General features: G+C 45.9%; 1 protein-coding gene across 2 annotated transcripts in view; it reads right to left on the minus strand.

Moving 5' to 3' along the window:
- Window positions 1-21,380, minus strand: part of RPF1 (ribosome production factor 1 homolog) — a 155,512-nt gene that overhangs the window by 108,620 nt on the left and 25,512 nt on the right. For both annotated transcript variants that reach the window (XM_078644716.1, XM_078644725.1), the window contains exon 2: window positions 17,414-17,470. In XM_078644716.1, the coding sequence (XP_078500842.1) occupies window positions 17,414-17,470 (57 nt within the window). The remainder of the gene's footprint in view (window positions 1-17,413; window positions 17,471-21,380) is intronic.

Consider the following 21,380-nt stretch of genomic DNA (forward strand, 5'->3'; position numbering starts at 1 on the left):
GAATTTAGAAGTTTTATTTAATTGCAATTAAGTCTCTGGGGTGGATGAATTTTTTTTTTTTTTTACTAAAACCGAGAGGTGTGACAATAACTAACGGCGCATAATGAAGAACCCAATGCAGGGAAATCTCTACAAGCTTTAAAAGTTTACACTAAATTAATACATCTAATTATTTTGCTACGTATTTTGAGACAAATATAACATCTATCCCTTCTTACATGCAAACCACCAACATTTCACTTGGTAGCGAAACAAACGTACCGAAACAAACGTACAAGATTGAAGGGATTCAACCTATAACCTGTAAAGATCGCTTTTCAGGATACAGCCTGGAATTATTTCGCACTACTCCTTTACATTTGTGTACAAGTACACAAGGGAAGCACAGTTCATTTTCATACATGCCCAATTATATTACATGTGGTTTGAAAACTCAACAGGGCTTAGTATGCTTGTTCCACAATATATAGAGCGCGTGCATTAAGGAATTCTGTTTGCGAGGTGCAAGGTAATTTTCAAAAAACAAGCGCTTTTATTACATTAAGTATTTACTGAAGGGAAAAACATTTGCGTGGTTGTGCATTTTGTTACAGAAATACCGGTTCTACACTCTGTTGGTACACATCTGTGTCGTTTTTTTTCATTTTCTCTGCTACAATTATTAATTAGTAAGTGTTACTTTGGAACCGACAACTGGCGCCACTGGGGACAAGGCAGACAGAGCCATTCTTATGGGGGTACCCCCTCCCTTCTCCCTTAGCAGCATGTGCATCCGCCTTCTCCAGCTCTTCTGCTTGAAACAGACAACAGGCGCCAGTGGGCAACAACATAGACAGAGGCATCCTGCTTGACGATGGGTTTGTCAATTACGTGTTAACACTAAACCGACCCGAGGAGCTAGGAGAGCACAAGCTCTCTCTCTACACATCGCTCTCTCTAACTCTCTCTCCACACACCTCTCTCTCTCTCTTTCTCTACACACCTCTCTCTCTCTATATGCATCTCTCTCTCTCTATATGCATATCTTTCTCTCTCTACACACCTCGCGTACTCTTACTATCTCTCTCTCTCTCTACACACCTCTCTCGCACTCTCTCTCTCTACACAACTTTTATTTAAGTATTATTATTATTATTTTAAAAAAAGCCATTGTTATTTGTAATATCAATATATCCAAGTCTCACATAAATACAACACATATTGCATTACAAATACTATAGGTGTCACATTTGCTATTGGCATTGTGAATGACAAAGCTATTAATTTTGCTATTATTTTTATAATTGTATGGCTAGTGTTGACTAGACTTTGAAGCGCTAGAAGGCCTGCTTTGCACTACTTGGGAACCCAAGGCTCGAGTAACCAGACTTTTGTTGTTTTTCTTCCCGGGGATTGGGTTGCAGCGTGTGAGGTGGGACGCCAAAGAATGAGGAGCTTTCTCGTGTTCAACCACTCCGCTCTGCAAGTTTTAACTGCATCAGTGACTGGAGAAGCCTCGCCCGCGGTCTGAGTCAAAATAAACATCGCCCTTTCACTTTCCTATATTATATTTTGTTAAAAAAGCGTCCATACACGGTTTGCAAACTTCTCACAATTTCCGGTCTCCTTCCCATGCCCCAAATAAAACACAGGGAAACTGTGCTGTTCGTCATTGCAGAACGTTTTATCAACAATAAGTTTTTATATGTATCCAACCAGAGACATTTTGGTATGTTGCATCTTTGACCAAGTCCATATGGAGCAATCGTCCTGGCAAGACTGACATCCCAGAGACCAGGGACCCAGGTCAGCTGTGAAACAGCATCCCCCACTCTGCCTCATTCCGCCTCACTCCACCTCACTGTTCCTTACGGTGCCTCATTCCACCTTATTGTGCCCCAGGCTCTGTACATGGGCTCAGCTGTGTAACAGCATTACCCATTCTGCCGCAGTGCCACATCATTATTTGCAACATAATTACACTGCACTCCATGCAACTTACACTCCAAATACCACTCAGTGCCACATAATTACAAGCCACATAATTACACTGCGCTCAATGCAACATAAATACACTCCACATAATACCACTCAGTACCACATAATTACACGCCACATACTTACTCTACTCAATGCAACATAAATACACTTCATATAATACCACTGAGTGCCACATAACTACACCATATAATTACACTCTCCTCAATGCAACATACACTCCACACAATACCACTCAGTGCCACATCATTATTTACAACATAATTACACTGCACTCAATGCAACATACACTCCAAATACCACTCAGTGCTGATCTGCTGCTCTCTTCCATCCCACCTCCTCTTTAACTCCCTGTTCTCTTCTCCTGTGCTGATCTGCTGCTCTCTTTCACCCTGCATCCTTCTTTAACTCCCTGTTCTTTTCTCCCGTGCTGATCTGCTGATCTGCTGCTCTCTTTTACCCCGCCCCTTTTTCAAATCCCTGTTCTCTTCTCCTGTGGTGATCTGCTGTTATCTTCCACCCGCCTCCTTCTTTAACTCCCTGTTCTATTCTCCTGTGCTGATCTGCTGCTCTCTTCCACCCCACCGCCTTCTTTAACTCCCTTTTCTCTTCTCCTGTGCTGATCTGCTGCTCTCTTCCACCTGCCTCCTTCTTTAACTCCCAGTTCTCTTCTCCTGGGCCGATCTGCTGTTCTCTTCCACCCGCATCCTTATTTAACTCCCTGTTCTCTTGTCCTGTGCTGATCTGCTGCTCTCTTCCACCCTGCATCCATCTTTAACTCCCTGTTCTTTTCTCCCGGGGCTGATCTGCTGCTCTCTTCCACCCCGCCCCCTTCTCCAACTCCCTGTTCTTTTCTTCTGTGCAGATCTGCTGCTCTCTTCCACATGTATCCTTCTCCTACCGCACACACACATACATACAACCACGCACACACACACATACAACCACGCACACACACACATAACCACACAAACACACACAACCACACCACGCACACAACCACACAAAAAAAACAACCACACAAAAAACCAACCACACACACAACCGCACACCGCACACACACAACCGCACACAACCACACACACACACACACACCACACACCACACACATCAATCTGTCGCCCTCACTCTATCTATCTATCTGTCGCACTCACTCTATCGATCGCACTCACTCTATCTATTGCCCACACTCTATCGCCCTCACTCTGTATCTATTTATCAATATATCGATCTATTTGCCTCACTCTATCTATCGCCCTCACTCTAGTTATCTATCTCTCTCTCTATATCTATCTATATATTTCTATCTATCTATCTATCTATCTCTATCTCTCTATCTATCACCCTCACTCTATCTATTTATCTATCTATCTATTGCCCTCACTCTATCTATCGCACCACCACAGCATCACTCAGGGAAATGCAATAGGTCTCGCAGCATTAGAGTTTGTGCTTTTAGAATTGTTTATGGGGTTTTTTTTTAAATCTTTAGCATTTTTGTTTCCTGTAGGCAATGCTAAAGAATTACAAAGAAAAAAAAGCCATAAACAAATCTAAAAGCTCTAACTCAAATGCTCCGAGACCTATTGCACTGTGTGAGGGTGAGGGGTTGAGGGTGAATGCAATAGGTCTCGCATTAGGAAAGTTTGACCTATTGGTATTGTAAATGACACATTTTGTATTTATGTGGCATTGCCTACAGGAAACAAAAATGCTAAAGATTTAAAAAAAAAAAACCATAAACAATTCTAAAAGCACAAACTCTAATGCTGCGAGACCTATTGCATTTCCAATGCTTGTTCTTAACAGGGTACTGGCCTCCGCCCGGAGCTCGCGCAGCTGAAACTGCGAGCTGACCGGTGGAATTGCTGAGGGCGGGCTGGTGAACGGAAGACTGTATCCATTGCAAACAATATTCAGCACCCACTTGTCCCGAGTAATTTTTCTCCTCTCTGCCAGAAAAAATTGAACGCTCCCCCCCCCCACCGGAGTGGGTAACGGATGCAGGGGAAGTAACCGCTCAGGGCCTAGACCCAGCCGGGCCTTTGTTCGCCGCTGCGGACTGCTGTCCGCCTCTGCCCTTCTGGCGCTTCTGGAAGGGCCTCCGGAACTGCTGCTGCTGTTGTTGCTGCTGTCCCGAAGACTGCCCTTGCCCTCTGCCTTGCGCCCCGAACCGTCTCTGGAACGGGTGGTAGGTCTTCTTCTCCTTGGGCTTCTCCAACCCGACAGCCGTCAGGGTCTCGGCCTCTGCTTTCATGCGGGCCATCTCGTCGTCTGCATGCTTGCCAAACAGAGTTTCCCCCGGCCACCTGTTGTTGAGCTTCTGGCTTGAGAGATGTAAGGCGAAGCCAGGCGTGGCGCCGTTGGTTGATACCATGGCAGTACCCATGCGCCGCCAGAAGAGACACATCAGCAGCCGCGCTGATGAGTTGGTTCGACACCAACAACCCCTCATTCAGAATTTCCTGAAAGTCCTCTTTCTTCTCTCGAGGAAGGAGCTCAGCGAATTGCTGGAGCGACTCCCATAGGGCTCGATCATATCACCCTAGCAACGCCGCGGCACTTGCAGCCTTCATTGCAGTAGACGCCGTCCCACAGACTTTCCTGCCCGCCGAGTCTAACCAGCGGCTATCCTTATCAGGAGGTACTGTAGATGACGGGGTGGTGGCATGCTGCTTCCTAGCCGCCGTCACTATGACCGAGTCCGGTGTCGGATCCATCCTGAGAAAAGCCGGGTCAGAATCAGGAGCCCGGTACTTCTTGAGGAGTCTGGAGGGAGCCGCCTTCGTCACCGCCGGAGTGAGAAACAACTCCTTGGCGGGCTCCACCAATCCTGGTACTAGAGACAGGTGTTTTTTATGTAGCGTCTCGAAAATCACAGACGTCGTGGGCGTGGGCACCGTCACCGTGATGCCCAACTTAGCCGCACCCCTCAGCAGAACCTTTTGGAATGAGACAATGTTGTCAACTGGCGACACTCTCGTCCCGGGAGACTCCGACAGTCGAGTAGTCCCTGGTCCCAGAAGAGTCCGTGTGGGATCTTGATCTGCGCCTCCTGTGGCGTTGCCTTGATCTCGACGACCGGTGACGACTCCGCGATCTCTCCCTCCGGCCGGAGCGAGAGCGCGATCTCCTCGGCTTCGGACGCTCCGCAGGTCTCAAAGGAGTAGGTGACTGCGGCCTGACCGGGAGCCTCGGCTGAGGAGTCCCCCTAGGCGGCGTCGGGTACCGTGGAAGCGAAGCCGTCATCGGCGGAGCCGTAGGCTAAGGCGGAAGCAGAGGCTGAGCATGAGGAGAAATTGGTGGAAGCGGAGGCGGAGTGGGATTCCGCGGCGGAGGTTCCTTGGGCAAAGGGGGAGGAGGGGAAGCCGACCTCGGCTTAGAAGATGTATATACCTCTGAGTACACCGAGCCCGGTGACTCCCTCCTCTTCTAGGGAGGAGGCGATGGAGAGGCAGTGTCTCCTATTGGAGAACGTTGCCGGCGCGCCCCAGTGGACCCAGAGGGACTCCTGGCGCCAGAACTCCTTCTGCGCTTCTTTGGCGTCGAAGAACGTCGCCTCGACGTCGAAGAGCGCCGTCTCGACGTCGACCGGCGCCCTCGTCTCGACGTTGAGTCCCGCCTGGACGTCGAACGTCTCCTCCTCGACGGCGACCGTCGTCCTCTCGACGGCGACCATCGTCCCCTCGGCGGCGACCGTCGTCCCCTCGACGGCGACCGTCGTCCTCTCGACGGCGACCGTCGTCCTCTCGACGGCGACCGTCGTCCTCTCGACGGCGACCGTCTTCTCCTTGATGTCGAACGCCTTCTCCTCGACGGCGAACGCCTTATGGACACCGAGCGTCTCCTCGACGTCGAACGCCTGCGAGCCTTAGACATCCTCCTCGACGTCGAGGATCCCCTCGACGCCGACCTCCTCCTCTTTGCAGACGGCGAACGGTGGTGTCGCCTCGACGGCGAGCGCCGACGCCGGGCCGAACTCCCTCGACGTCGATGACTCAACGTCGATCTCGACAGCGTCCTAGTCAGTCCCCTCGACGTCGAACGTCGACTCCGCGTCGTACCAGAGCCCTGGGGAGACGGGGAACAGACTGCTGTCATCCCTCCCGCCGCCGTGGTCGATGCTATCGACGCTGGCGGAGAACTAGGACGTTTGCTGGTCTTCCTGCCCCTGGGGAGCCTCCCAGAGACCTCAGCATGGGCAGATGGAGTATGCCCAGACCCACCGTGTCCCTTCAGTCGTCTATCTTCCAGGCCTTGGAGCCTGATCTTCATCCTCTCTCTCAGGGTCCTGGTGGATAAGATCTGGCAAATGCCACACTCCTCGGGGACAGGAGATGAGGGAAGGCAGATGATGCACACCTCATGTGGGTCCGACTTGGCCTTCTTCCTCGGACACTCTGGGCATTTGTGAAACAAAGCAGGCCTTTTGACAAATAAAAGGAGTGCACAAAGACACACACAAGGAAGAAAACACCAAAGTACTTCAATGAAAGCACTCAAACACTTGAAAAGTGAAAAAATCCCTAAATAAACCCTTGAAAGGGAGAGCTCAATGCTCCAGGGTCCAGCTTGCAGGAGCCGGAAAAAAGAACTGGAAAGTTTTCTTAAAGGCACAGTATCCTGTTCTGGGCCACATAATGGCAGCCTATGGGGCTTGTCTGTCCACTCCTTCCTCGCGATCATTCCAGAGGATTTTACTGGTAAAGGAAAGTTTTTCTCTGTGGAGAAATCTGGACAGTGTAGCCTGTGGATATAGGCTGCATTATCTGTCTTTAAATTCTCTCTTAAGTGTCTGTGCAGGTCTGCTTTTTAGGACAACTTAAGAAATTATTTTTGATTGCTCCGGGGTCCACGCACATGGGCGGGACTATTCACTAGATTATGACTATACACAGAGATCCCCTACTACAGAACTACTGAGCCTTAGGGTGTCCCCCACCCACATGCTGGTGGATCCTCACCCGGCTTTCATCAGAACATTTCAGGGCTTATGAAAGGAACCCTGGCAAACCGAACCTGCTGCACTCCGCATCTGTGACCTGTTAGAAGGGCTTGAGAAGGTTGGATCCCCTTACACTGAAAATCCAGGGAAAGACAGATGTCCGAGGTTAATAAGGTTGTTCCAGTGAATGGCTTCAGGAACATTAAAATAAAACACCAGAAGAGGAGATCCCTGTGAAGAACACTAGGCTGACCAGTAGCAACTGGACCCAAACTGAGCTCTGCTGTTGCCCTCTTACTGTTACCCAGAGTCTCTCTAGGTGTTCCCTGTGAGGTTCTGAGGGCCATGAAGAGTCCTCCTGTATTTGATTGGGCAGCACAGGAAGTTTGGGAACTTTTTCAAAACTTCTGCCCCGGACCTTTATGGGGACCAACTGTGGAAAGTATCCAGCCAGCAGTGCCTCAGCGTCAGATTGAATTTCAGGATTGTCCCACATGTAGAACAGTTCTTCCTCGCAAAAATGACAACGTTCCTTTTCAGTTTGATACTTTAAAACTTTTTTGAACTTCCCTTCTTGCAGGCCCTAGCAGGGACAATCTAGTTGGTGTATAGAACTACACTTCATCATGATTGATCTAAAATCGTGCTCAAGACCTAGTCTATCGCTACCACCGACTACCAGTGAACTCTTTGCAGTTTGGCCCCATTTTGGGGTAAATCTTTAAAAAATCATATCGCTGATTCCCCTTACTGGATCTTTGTTGTATTTTACATATTGGAGTGGGATTTTTATTGTGTTCTGTTTTCAACTTTAACTGATTTATAATTCTATATGCTTTCCACATTTTCTCTACGTTAAGCCTCTCTGAAGTGTGCCATAGTTACCAAAGGATGAGTTCAGGTTCAAATTACTTAAAACTTTGACTGCACCTAATAAGTTAGTTACTTTTTTACTTGTAGTGGACTATTGTCCATTCCAATTAATAATTTTCTTTCTTATCAATCATGTAATTTACAGCCCTGAATAAGTTCATTGAAAAAACACCTTTCCGGTATGCAGTTCTTAAAGAAACTGTGTAATACATCTAATAAAGTAGGAATGTGGAAATCACCAAACTATTGTGAATATATTGGATAAGATTGAGTCAGTTTCTTCTGAGTGTCCCCTAATTTGGAATGTCATGTAATTTTTGCAAAATTGACAGCAGCATATTTGGCAGACCGCTGCTGTTTAGCAACAGCACCAATACTTGCATTAAGACTGACAATGAAGTGCAATAGTGTGTGCCTTAGTTACTTTGTAAATTGTTTAATAAAATTGCATAGCGAGTAAAAAGGTTAAGCAGCGTACTTGGTGCATTCCGTCAACATTACTGATATAACTTGATGCTTGACTATTTCTACAATCTCTGCCTTCTTGCTCCCTTCCTTCCCTGTATTTGGTCACATTTTGTGTGGTTTCGCCACCATTTTGCTTTTCATTCCTGAGACATGTAATGGCTAATCAGGATCCCTAATCTCTCTTTCTTGCAGATTGCTGCCAGTCCAATGTTTCTGATACCTTTAATAGTTCACTTCATTCAAGCACTCCAGTTAAGTTACTGCTAAAGACTGTTTGCTCACAAACACAAGCTCAGCCACAGACTAACATGTAACTAAATGTCTGGACGAAAGGGAGGTGGTAGGTCCAGCTCAAGTTGTCCAAGTGGTGGCTAGTACCATTTAGCAAGTATCCATGGTGGACTAAAACTATATGAACAGATATTCTACAGGATGCAACCTTGCTCATCATGACCCACAGGAAATCACTGCCAATGAACTCAATTCTACAAACTCCCTGTCAGTCTGCATTAAGTCACAACCCGACGGTATAATTTGAAGTCTCTTCTTTCTTATACATGCAATTACACACCGACCAGAAAATGAATGCCCCTCATGTCAAAGTGGATGGAGATGTGGCGACTAACGAGAGATTAGGGATTAACATAATCATCACAAATGGGAATCTCCAATGCAGCAGCAATGCAGGAGCGTCAGTAACTTGGATTTTTGGCACATAGCCAGACACATTTCTAATTGCCTGGTGTTCAAGACACCTACATTTTTGTTGCATTTTAAATGGTATTGGGAGGAACCCAGAGCCCCCTTCTTGTTGGTGCTCTAGGCTACTAGGTGGATTACCTTTAACAAAGGTCTGTGGTTGGGGGAAGGGTAGACAAATGGCCCTGGGAAGGTAGAAAAAGAAAAAATAACTGAGTGAATATGCACAATCAATAAGCATTCTTGGGGAGCCAAAATGTGGGACCGATGTGTCCAAGTAACATCACATCATACTTCTCCGCATATAACTTTTCCATTAAGAAGGACGTTCAATCAGAAAGTGAACGCATATCTTGAACTGCACAAACCTCTCAAAACCACCAAAGTTTTCTCTATCCACTTCTGCATGTCCAAAACATCATCATTTCCTCTTTTCTGACAGCGACAAAACTTCAGTTTTATGGTTACGGTGCTTTTTAGGTTTTGCCTGCCGAAAGCTGCGCACTGCGCAGCTTTTCGCGCAGGCGAAATCTTATGTCTACAGTATGTGTGTGTTGTCCCGCCCCTCTGTTCCATTGGCTAGCTCCATAAATGGAGGCTAGCCATTGGAACAGAGATCTGTCCGTCAATGCCGGAGCAGATTAGTGGGCGTTCCCGAGAATTTTAGGCTTTTGCCCACGTCATGCGGCGGTGGGCGGTGGTTATTTTATTTTTTTTAAAGCTTTGTTTTCGCCATTTTGGAAGTGTTGTTTGCAGGGGTAGGTTGCGCGATGTCCCGCTGTCCGTTCCCGCCCCCCCTCCCGCTGTCCGTGAGCCCGTTCCTGCCCCCCCCCTCCCGTAGTCCGTGTGCCCATTCCTGCCCCCGCTCCCGCTGTCCGTGTGCCCGTTCCTGCCCCCCTCCTGCTGTCCGTGTGCCCGTTCCTGCTCCCCCTCCTGCTGTCCGTGTGCCCGTTCCTGCCCCCCTCCCGCTGTCCGTGTGCCCGTTCCCGCACCCCCTCCCGCTGCCCGTTGCCGCCCCCACTCCCGCTGTCCGTGTGCCCGTAGGAGCTCGTTTTTTCCTGTCAGTTGTTGTAAAGTCACGCCGTCATTTTTCACCCTTCTTCCCCCCTGCTCCCTTTGTAGCCCTTCATGCGTCCATCATGCACTTGACTCCTGCATTCGCCTACCTTCCATTTTACCCCTTCATTCGTCCATCACCCACTTTACTCCTGTTTTCGTCCACCTTCCATTTTACCCCTTCCCACTTCAAACCCCCACTTCAAACCATGTCCCACTTTACCCCTGCATACGCCCATCACCCACTTTACTCCTGTATTCGTCCACCTTCCATTTGACCCCTTCCTTTCCGCCGACTCCAGATTTCGCTTCACTCTCAGCTCCCGGTTTACCTTTCAACCCCCCCCCTCCTTTGTGTTTTACAAGCAGCTGTGTGTTCCAGACGTCCGAAATTGACGTACAGGTTATGACGTACTCCTACGTGTGCCCTCGCGCCCGTGTGTCTATATAGGTTTGTTTTGCAGACGTGGCTACTTTTCCTCGCTCTGTCAGAGGTGAAAAGCGCCTCCTAACACTGAAGTTCCAAGCACTGCAGCAGCTGTGACTCGTGCACCCTCACATCTGTCTGCTTCCATCACCTCGGCGAGCTGGCGCGGTCACCCCTGTAGTAAGTGGGTAATCGACTGAAACCCATAAGTGCCAGGGCTCTCGCCAGGAGGCAGCTTACACCAGCCCATTTCAATTGTTAGTGCTGCCTAAAACAGAATCAACGATTAACCATAAAAGTGGGTAGATGATGTAGCGTAAAGGCCAGAGCTGCTCAGCTGGGGAACCAGGTTCGAGTCTTGGCTTCGACTCAATGTCCTATGATTCTGGGCAAATCACTTTATCTTCCCGCGCCTCCCACAAATGAATGTGTCCACAACTGATGCTCATGAAAAGCGCAGGAGTTGATTACGTGCCCGGCTCAAATTAAGGGCTGCCTGTAGCTATAGTTGCAGTGGTAATGTAACGCCATGGCTATAGTCATTCTCCCTCAGGGCTGGGCCCACGCCGTTTCCATAGTGCGGGTCTCACCTTAAATGAGCTTCCGTGACTCCCCTGGGACTAACAGTCTAACGTTCTCATCGCTAAAGTCTCTCTCTCTCTCAGGGCTGGAGGGTCTCTCGCTCGGGGCTGTGTTCACCCTCTCCAGATGGGGGTCTCCCACTCCCTAGGTGGCCTGTCCTGTTCTAGTGCTCACTTCTCACCCCCCCAGTGCTAAGGTCGAGGCCTTGCTTGACTGGGGTCTCACACTCTCTCGGGGACGAGGGTGACACTTGTTCGGGCTGCGTCCACGCCGCAGATAGGGGTGTGGGGGGTCTCACAATCCCGAGGTGGTCACTTCTGTTCTAGTGCTCGCTTCTCACCCTCCCAGTACTAAGGTCGCGGACTTGCTTGGCAAGGGTCTTACACTCTATCGGGGACGTGGGTGACACTTGTTTGGGGGCTGAGTCCACACTTTCCCTGAGATGTGGTCTCACGCTCCCTGAGCTGTTGGACGCTTTTCAGGAGCAGGGTCGGGGTTTTCACTCTCCGAAGCCTTTTACCACAACAGGTGTGAACTGTCCATTCCCACGGCATTCTGGTAATTGTAGTGCCGCGTGTATAACGTACACAGACATAGAGGAAATACCTGGGCAGGGCGAGTCATTCACACCTGCTCTGATTTAACAAACAATTGTTTCCAGCTAATGGCATTGTAAATGACAATGCCATTTATTAATGTTTTCAAAACCAACACAAATAAAAAAAATTGTCATTTACAATGCCAATAGCTCTAACTTTTACAAAGGCGAAACCGTTGCATTGTAAATGCTTGTTAAACAAATGGTAAACTGCAGAGAAAAGAAATCCCGGTTAATGCTTACAGCTTTTGCCCAATGGAAATGGCACTGAAATATTGAAGAATGACATGTTAAGGCTAGCATGCTACCCTTTTGGAAACAACATCACTATTTACTCTTCCGGCTTAATTTCATCCCTTTGGGTGCGTAATGCGATTTCATTCCTCTATTTATGTATTAAGAAATAACTTCTATTTTATGAATAGCAATTAAACATCTTCCTTGTATTCATGATCAAGCAATAGCATGCAATAAAACCCTAGAACAGCATTTCCCACAAGCATGAAACATTTTCCAGTTTCCTTGAGGAAATGTTTAATGGGCTACTGTAAAGACATCACTCATATTGCCAATGTTTTGGTTTGCATTTATAAGGCGCTTTATAACATTTGCAGATGGGTAGCATGCTACTCCCTGTGTTTTTAGGGGGGTGGAAAATTGTGGCAAATTTGTGGGTTTTATTTGGGCAGTTGATCAATGTGAATGAGGACCATAGCTGTGCTATTCTTGTGTTTCTGTCACTCCACCTTGGCATGTCTTGAAAAGAAAAGGTTGATAGGTAGAGAATTTAACTGAAACTATGTGGATGGAAACACAGCATGCAAGTATTTGCGGTCAATATGGGATGCCTTTTTATGTTGTGCTCTAACAATGTAGAAGCGAATGCATAGCTGCATATACTTATGTCCGCTGGAAAATGTTTGAAAACAGATGCAGTTCTGTATACTGATATCCAACATGTTTAGAGAAAAAAGCTACCCAGAGGGAAAGGGTGCTATCTCTGTGAGGCGCAATCGGAAAGTTTGCCCAGAAGCAGTACGGAGCTCTCAAAAGGAAAATGCATTATTCAACCAGAGAGATCACAAGCTCCGAGGAGTCAAAATGCAATCTAGGATCTTCAGTAAGCAAGCAGCGTAATGAGAATTATGCACCCAGGCCCTATGTATGCTCAGAGTTTTTAGCCCAAGAGTTGCCGAGGCGCAATGAAGAGGCACAGGCAAAATACAGGGAGTCATGACATATGCTCTGATGAGTCCACTCAGAAGCCTTCAACTTCTCTGTAATAAGCTAATGGTTTGTATTCCTGGTGAAGAGTTCATGTCAATTATAGTCTCCTACGTTTACAGGGGAAATTGGGACACATACAAAAAACTAATTTCATGACTTTCTCACTACAAATTTTAGAAAACACACAGAACAGTCACAACTGTTGGCCCCTGAATCACCTGAAACCTAGAAAATAGAGAACCCATGGAGCTGCAAACAAGCCTTAGAGAATTACATAAGGTTGATTTGTATCAATGCAACAAGGTTAACGGATAGACAAGCCAAACATAAGAGAACGCTTAGGGTCCAATTGAGTGGTCTGGAATATTATCGAGGTTCTATGAAAACCATATAAAATGAGCAGCATCAACAAAATACAAATTAATGATGGATGAGCTAGATAAGGTTATGACATAGTCTGCTTCATCCTCCATCACAGATTCCAGGCTATTAAGAAAAAGCTATGGCTTTCAGTAATTTGCTACTGGATTCATTTTTCAATGAGCAAATCAGAAGATACAACTTCAGATGCTGGCTGGCCTCTTTGGGGTGGGTAGCTTATTGCCACACCACAGAAGATTACTGCTGTTTCTCATGGCGGGAAGGGGGGAGGGTAGTCTTTTTGTAACGACTAAGAAAATGTTATAACACACACCGCAAATTGAATGGTGTTTCGGCTCACAACACATACTATTAACCAACCAAGTGCCATTTAGTTATTTTTGAGCCTTAAAAGAAATGAAAGGTTGAGTTGACCAAGTGCAGCCTCTGAACTAATAATGACTGTAGAACACATGTAGATCACTATTTCAGGCACATTAATCATTACTAATGATAACATGATTTAGAAAGAAAAAGAAATAGAAAAAAAACCACATACCTCCACCCACCAGAAACAGCCAAAAACCCGTTATTGCAAAAGAAAAGAAAGGCTTGACTATATTGAGGGTAGATGATGCAAACAATTAATTTTTTATTTTGAGTGACAGGTGATGAATGCATATATGGAAATTCCAGGTTTGTTCATGGCAGTGCTTAACAAAGACGTCCATAAGCATGCCGCTATATTTATCCATCAGCTCAATGCAAGTGAGCAGTGTATGACCACTAGCCATGCCCCGTTGCATTTTTAATCATTAAAATTATTTTGTTGGGGTGGTGGTGGTGTGGAAAACAGAAGAACCTGTAACAATAGAACCCCATATCTAGCACCATTCCAGGCTTAATACAGCTTTTTCTCAAAATAAGAACACAACAAAAGTAGATAGTAATGGCACCACCTGACCCACTCTGCTCCACGGGAAGGGAGTGTACAACACTCAACTCTCTTTCTTCCTCTGGAGATTGTTCTCTGGCTGGTTACATGGACAAATAAACTCCTCATCATGAAACAGAGCCTCAACGAAAAACATCCAATGTCTTTCTCCGTTGCTGCTTGTTTAGGGCACAAGCTTTAATCACCCTTAAGAGCATAAGTGCAGCAATCATCATTTCCCTTAATCATAGTAAAAAAAATTTCTGCAGTGAATTTTGAACGATTTGAGTAACATTGTAATGTTAGACCAGGCATCATTGGTGTGAGTCTCCCTTCCATTTTTGACGGATTGCCTCCTCTGTTTTAATATGTTTTTACTGGATTTATGCTTTGGGCACTGTGCCACTGCTAATCAGTGCCACCGTGCAAGTGCTCCCTATGTTAAAGTTATGTACTAATTGGTTATTCCATGATTGGATTATTTGATTTATCTGTCAGCCCCTAGTACAGTGCACCATGTGTGCCCAGGGCTTGTAAATCAAATGCTGCTGGTGGGCTTGCAGCACTGGTTGTGCCACCCACAGAGGCAGCTTGTAAAGTGTGTCTCAGGCCTGCCATTGCAAGGCCTGTGTGCAGTCTAGCACTGCCCTGTCGACTTGGCAAAGTGCACCCACTTGCCAGTCCCTAAACCTTCCCTTTGCTTCATATCAGACACCTCTATGGTAGGCCCCAGGGCAGGGTGCATTGTAAGTATAAGGTAGGACATGCTCTGATGTGTGTAGCATGTTCTAATAGTGAATTACAGCCATTTTCGTTTTTCACTATTGAAGGCTACCTGTTCTCATAGGCCAGAATGGGCAGTTAGATTTTTACATACTTATAATCCTAACTGAGTCAGGGAACACGGTAGAAATTCGAATTTAGTATGCCTGAACTCAGAATATTAAAGTACATCTTTTAGTAAAGTTTATTTTAATATTCTGTGTTTGCAAATACCACTTTTAGAAAGTAGGTATTTGCTTGCCTAACCATTTGAGCCTGCCTCTGCTGGTTGTGTATTCCTTGTCTGGGTTTGAGAGTGACACGGCTGGGGGATTCCAGGAGACAGGTTGGGGCAGCCCTGTGGTGAATAGAGAGATCTGCATCTAGATGGGAGGGTGGAGTTGCATCTGGGACTTGAATAGGGCTGGGCCTTCCCTCGACATTGCTGCCTCCACCTCCTGTGGCTTGTCTGATGTCTCTGCCCTGCACTGTGAAAGGAGAGGAGGAATCATGTGAACAGAGTGCTCCAGAGCTGTATCTTCCCTCCCATGTGCTGGCTCCACCTCCTGTGGGGCGGCTGATGTCTCTGCCCTGCACAGTGAAAGGAAGAAGAGAGTCATGTAAACAAAGTGTTCAGGAACTGGTTTGTACTAGGCAGAGGCCTCTCTGCCTTCAGAGAACAAAGGATTTTGAGGTATAAGTATTGGGACCCTGTTCCCAAGAATTTAGAATACTTCTGGACAAGAAACCTTTCTGCCAAGGAGAAGAAACAAGGAAGCTGCAGGAATTGTACTGCCCCTCTGCCAGTGTGCTGTTTGCCGGGTTGGCCTGCAGTGGTTGCTTCATAGCCAAGGGAAAGGAGAAGGAACTAGAATATTCTCCAAGGGACTGAACTGTGCTTGCCTCCTGCTAAAGTCTCAGGGACAAAAGACTTCACCTCCAGCTCCTTCCTGAATTTCCTTGCTGGGAATTCTGACTCCAGTCACTTGCGTGTCGCTGGGAGCTGGAAGCGCGACGCATCGAGAAGAAGCGTGTTGCCGCCGCAGCTGAAATCATCCCAACGCCGGAGAAGCGTGCCTTCGTCGTATCTCCCTGGAAGCGTGTGTTCATCGATGCTGCCTGCTGTCGCATCACCGGAGAAGCGTGCCGCCATCGAGAGAGTCGCCATCGCATTACCGGAGAAACGTATCGCAGGGCCTGTCGCAGCTCCAAAGTACAGAGTTGTCGCAAGGCTTCCAGGGAGTCATCGCATCACCACATCAAGGACGCCATCTTCTCGCATCGCAACCGGATCATCGCATCGCATCGAGGTGCCATCTTGCACATCACAACGGGCCAGCAAGCCGAGAATCTTCGCATCACCTCCACACCGATAAAGCTCACGATGAGTCCCCTACTCAGCGCAAGCATTGAAGAAGGACACACTTGTTCCCCCGGGTCACGGAACCAACGCATCTCCCCTTTTGTTCACTTTGCGTTACGCATCCAGGTACTTTGTTGAGAACTTTGTCGCATTTACCAACAACTTGAACTAAGAGACTTTAATCATCTTTTAAGTAATCTTAAGTATAGTATTGTGGATTTTTGTCGGTTGTGGTCTTGTGTTAAGTCTATATAAAGAATACTTATTTTTATAAAACCTGTGTTGTGTCCATCTGTAGTGTTATCACTGTATTACTGTGTATATTCACAAATGCTTAACACACTGCCTCTGAGATAAGCCTGTCTGCTTGTGCCAAGCTACCAAGGGGGTGAGCAGGGGTTATTAAGGAGTGTAATCCCCTTATCCTGACTTAGAAGTAAGGGTCCCTATTTGGACAAAGGCGAATACCATTGCCAACTAGAGACCCCCAGATCTAACATGTACCAAGACCAAAAGAGCACAATCCTTATTTAACTTATTAAAAACGTAACAGGAGGCTTGTGTCACTACTTCATTCAGACCTTGCACTCAGTGTAGCAACAGAAACCTCAAAGAACTAGGTAAGGAACAATTGAATTTTCTATTTATAAAAATGTATGCTATTTCTTTTTCATTGTATTGCTTGCATGAGAAAGACTGTCGAAAGTGCATTAATAAAAATCATTTAAAAAACACACATACATTACACTATTACAGCTCTTCTACCAGTATCCCCCAGCATGCCATCAGGGTAAGCTTCCTAAGCAATATAACACACACTGGCAACGTACTGCATGAGAGAAATAATCAAGAGCGCAGTCTGAATGACAGCAAACTGATTTGTGGCCAATCAAAAAATGAAGAGACAATCCACACCTTGCTACCTGACTCTCAGACCCCTTGCCACAGGAGTACAGTGGGTTAATGTACGTAGTTATGGAGTACAATTACAAAGATAGAAAATGATTTACACCGTCTAGGTATCCTTCTGTGAAAACATAAAGCCAGTCAAATAACTCACGCCTAAGCCAAAAATATAATTGTGAATGGAGCATATAGCTGCTGTTAGCATGTACATTAACAATGAAAAATGACAATCTCACCTTATCGCCAAGTGCTTTCCTTTCTTTTTTTAATCTCTTCTTATTGGCAATCTTTTCCTAAGGAAAAAAACATGTAAGGAAATGAGCTTACAATAGGGAAGACTTCAAGCAATAAAGAAAATAAGATAAAATTATCATCCTATCACCATGGCTTTAATATAAACATGGAGATCTCATTTATGCAGCACCAGAACATTTCCTGGTCATTAGATGGAACAACCTCACTTCCTTTTCCCTTTCTGGTGAGACAGGCGTGAGAGCTGTTGCAAGGTTCACATTTGTGCAAGCAGATTCAACAATCAATAATTTGTGTTTTAAATACTGGATATGCAAATGCAATGTTCTTACTGAATTCAATGATGGAGTTTCATTAGGCTGACTTAAGTACGCCTTGTTTTTTCAATTTCACTTACATGTTTGAAGTGCTGTGGCAGACACTGTTTTGTTCTCTGTTTGTCTGCTATGCACGGTGGATTCTCAAATATGGCCTTCATTGATCTATTACTTGCACAGAATTCAGTCAACCCAACGGTTTTGCTAGCACTGTAACATTTTGAAAATATATTATTTTCTGTTTATGAAGTTCCCGGAGAGCAACACCCGGGGGAGGATTTTACAGGCTGGTACTCGCCTGTGTCGTCACGTTCTCATAACCATGGTTATTTTAAATAGAGCGGGCACCCAGCATGGAATAAAGTTGGACTAGCTTGTGTTGCTCAGCTCTTTTTAAGGTGGTGGGACCAGATCTCAAGCACATGAGTTTGGCATATCACAGTGGGTCACTTACACATAACACGCACAGGTTTTTCTTTTTCTGCACTGTTTATATCCCCGTTTTTTTACCGGTTGACAGATGCTGATGATGAGAACGTGAGGACGCAGGCGAGTACCAGCCTGTAAAATCCTCCCCCGGGTGTTGCTCCCGCGAGGCTCTGCCAACTCCCCTCCCCCCTTTGTTTGCAAGCTTCACCCTCTGAGAAAGGTCTAGTGAGGTGTGGGATTAGCACCTGGGGTTTACGCACACATACTATCTGTTTTATCGCTTTATCTTCTAAATGGTGACTTTATTTAGCACATGTAGATAGAAGGTTGTACAATACCCTCTGTTGAATAGATTAAGGTATAGCAAGTAGGGGTCTTTTGATTCCATACTGCATCAGAGCAGGCCATGGTTGGTTAAGGTGGGAGTACATCTCCCAGCTGTCATGAGGTGGAGGAGGGGCCATAGGGTGCTCCTAAGTGCTTGGACGTCCTGCATCGCGGGACACACGTCGGCCAAGATCGGGCAAAGAGCAGAAGCCCTCTACGCCCGTCTGCGCCCAAACCCCCCTTGCATCCCTTGCAGAAGGCGAAAACCAGGCCTACCAGTTTCCCCTTATGAAAATCAGAAATGGATTTCTTCATAGCCAGGGGGAAAAAGAAATCAGCACAACCTCAAATTGGTGGGGATAAGGGTCTCCTTTCAACTCCCTTAATCACTACAACCTACTTTTCATCAGTATTGGAGGCAATTTCTACAGAACTGGAGCTAGCTGAAGATCAGCTAAATGCTGTTCAAAGACCGATACATGATCCTACTACCCAAAGTAAGGCACTGCCCTTTGAAGTTCTCAAAAATAAAATAGGGGTAGAAACTAACAATGTTCCGAGCCGGTCTTATCAATTGTACGCCCACTATGAGCCAATAACACAGTCATAAACACTAACCCCTGTATAGTGCACGAGCAATTGAAAGACATTTATATAACAAATATTGCCTCCTCCATTTAAAAGGACGCAAGGGTAGGAGAAAGTACAAAAGGCTAGACCTGTAAGAACAAAAGTAAATAGCAGAGGGACCCAACCCTTGTGTACACATCCCTTACTTTATTGGAAGGTCAGACATTAAAGCAGTTATACAGGACTGTTATAACCCCTTTCTTACAAGTATGGATACCTTATTGAGACATTTCCAATGGCACATTCTTGGTCAGATTAAATTTTAAGGGGAAAGAGTACAAGCACTGTCTGAAATCTACCTTAAGACTCTAATGTGTAACCCTGGGTCTCATGACATACCATCAACCCGGAGTCTCTTACCACCAACTAATAATCCGGTTACCCTTCTTCCATCGTCCAGAGTGCCTGAGACATCAAACACTGAATTCCCCAAGAAGACCAAAGATTTGACATGTCGATCAGTGGCCCCAGCCTATCTCGCTCCTTCTGAAAATCCTCACAGACACAATTTGAACCCTCCCCTTTTGGAGGGGGTGCCTGCCCTGGAGGAAGGTGATCAAGAGGACAGGTGAAGCTTAAAATTTAAGGCACCCCACTGGTGGAAGAAAAACACAGCACGACCAACGGACATAGTTAAAGACTTAATTATGGGTCAAAGAGGTAAGCCCTTTGCCTAAACCCAATAAGGGTGATTATATTGTAACAGATTTTAAAAATCCATGCTTGGTGAGCTCCTCGCTGCATCGCTTAGAACACAAACTAAATCGGCAATGGCAAGATAACTACTCTCCCCCCGATGTATTTCGACCGTCCATCCATTACAAGGGTCAACAATTTCACTAGACACCTGCCAGCTCCCACAGTACCAAGCAATCCTTCTGTATACTCTATTTCCACATGCAATGGCTTCATGTTCCAATTGGGATTGTCAAATATAGAATGTCTGGCACCCATTTCGTCATGTCAACAAAATTCACTTTCATCTCTACTTGTTCCTGTTTCTCCCCTGTGCCAGGGGGCACTGTCAATCTGGGCGCCGTACAGGAGAGTCAACTGTTCTGCAACTTCTCTCTTGGAACACTGCAGGGATCCGGCAGAAGCTGTTAAATGATGACTGGCTACATTTGTTCCAAAATTAAGATATAGTTAGTTTCCAAGAAACCTGGGCTTTAAATGATTTTTACATTGATGGCTAACAATCGTTTTGTACCTCAGCTTTTCCTTTAACATCCGGTAGGGTGGAAAGAGGTTTGGCTGTCTTAGTATCTCTTTACTGTAGTAACACTAATGTTGAGGAACTATTATGGCCTTTAGCCATTTGCGTGCTCTCATTATTGAAAGCCACATGCAAAAGCCAATCCAATGTGTGGGAGGAGTTGGACCCACACGAAGTAAACACAAGACGTCTCGCAGAGCAGCGCATGCGAGCTGGCTCAGGCTCGACCTAAAAAGGAAAATATCAATCCAATGTTGAGACCTGCCCAGTCCCTGCCCTCCTTTGAGCAGACTAAGCAGTTTTAATTGGACTTACTGCAAATAGTTTTCAGACACGGCTTGATTCTTTAACAGATTTTATGGGTAACTTAACCTAAAGGTGAATCATCAAAATTCCTATATAATGATCTGTGGTCCTAAAAATACTTGCACCCAAGAACACTCAGTAGGGTCCAAAATCTCAACTATCTTGGCATCTTGTTTAATGAAAAATGTAATTGGGACAGGACTCACAAATTTTCAGGAGCATGCAAATCCGCAAAGATGTGGAATTCCTATAGCCAGACGGCCAGGACATATTGTTTTGGGTCAAGGGCAACAAGTTTTCATTTGTAATTTGTCCTTGGGACAAGTAAGCCCAACCCCCTGCAGCACAAACCCTTTGACTGCCAATATGCAGTACCACATTATAGATCAGGGAAGGGCACTCTCTGCAGTTAAGGTAATATTTTGGACCATATGTTGATCCTGTTCAAACTTGTAGTTATGGTATAATAATTGAAAGCCTTTATTATTAGGGTGAGTGCTCTAAGTAAATGTTGTAAGCTCTGACTGGCCTACTGACAGTGGTTCCAGTATAAAAATGTGTACGCATGTTTTCAAAGTTTACCTATAGACGTTATGTAAAATGCTCCAAGAATGCTCTCTGATTTGATGCAAATATTTGCAGAAGCTTGAAAGCAAGAATGATGATTCTTTGCTTTCAAAATAAAATGTTCATAAAAAATATGAAAGCAGGGAAAAAAACATTTTG

The sequence above is a fragment of the Lissotriton helveticus genome, chromosome 1_1 (genome assembly GCF_964261635.1).
Source record: "Lissotriton helveticus chromosome 1_1, aLisHel1.1, whole genome shotgun sequence".
Classification (NCBI taxonomy): domain Eukaryota; kingdom Metazoa; phylum Chordata; class Amphibia; order Caudata; family Salamandridae; genus Lissotriton; species Lissotriton helveticus.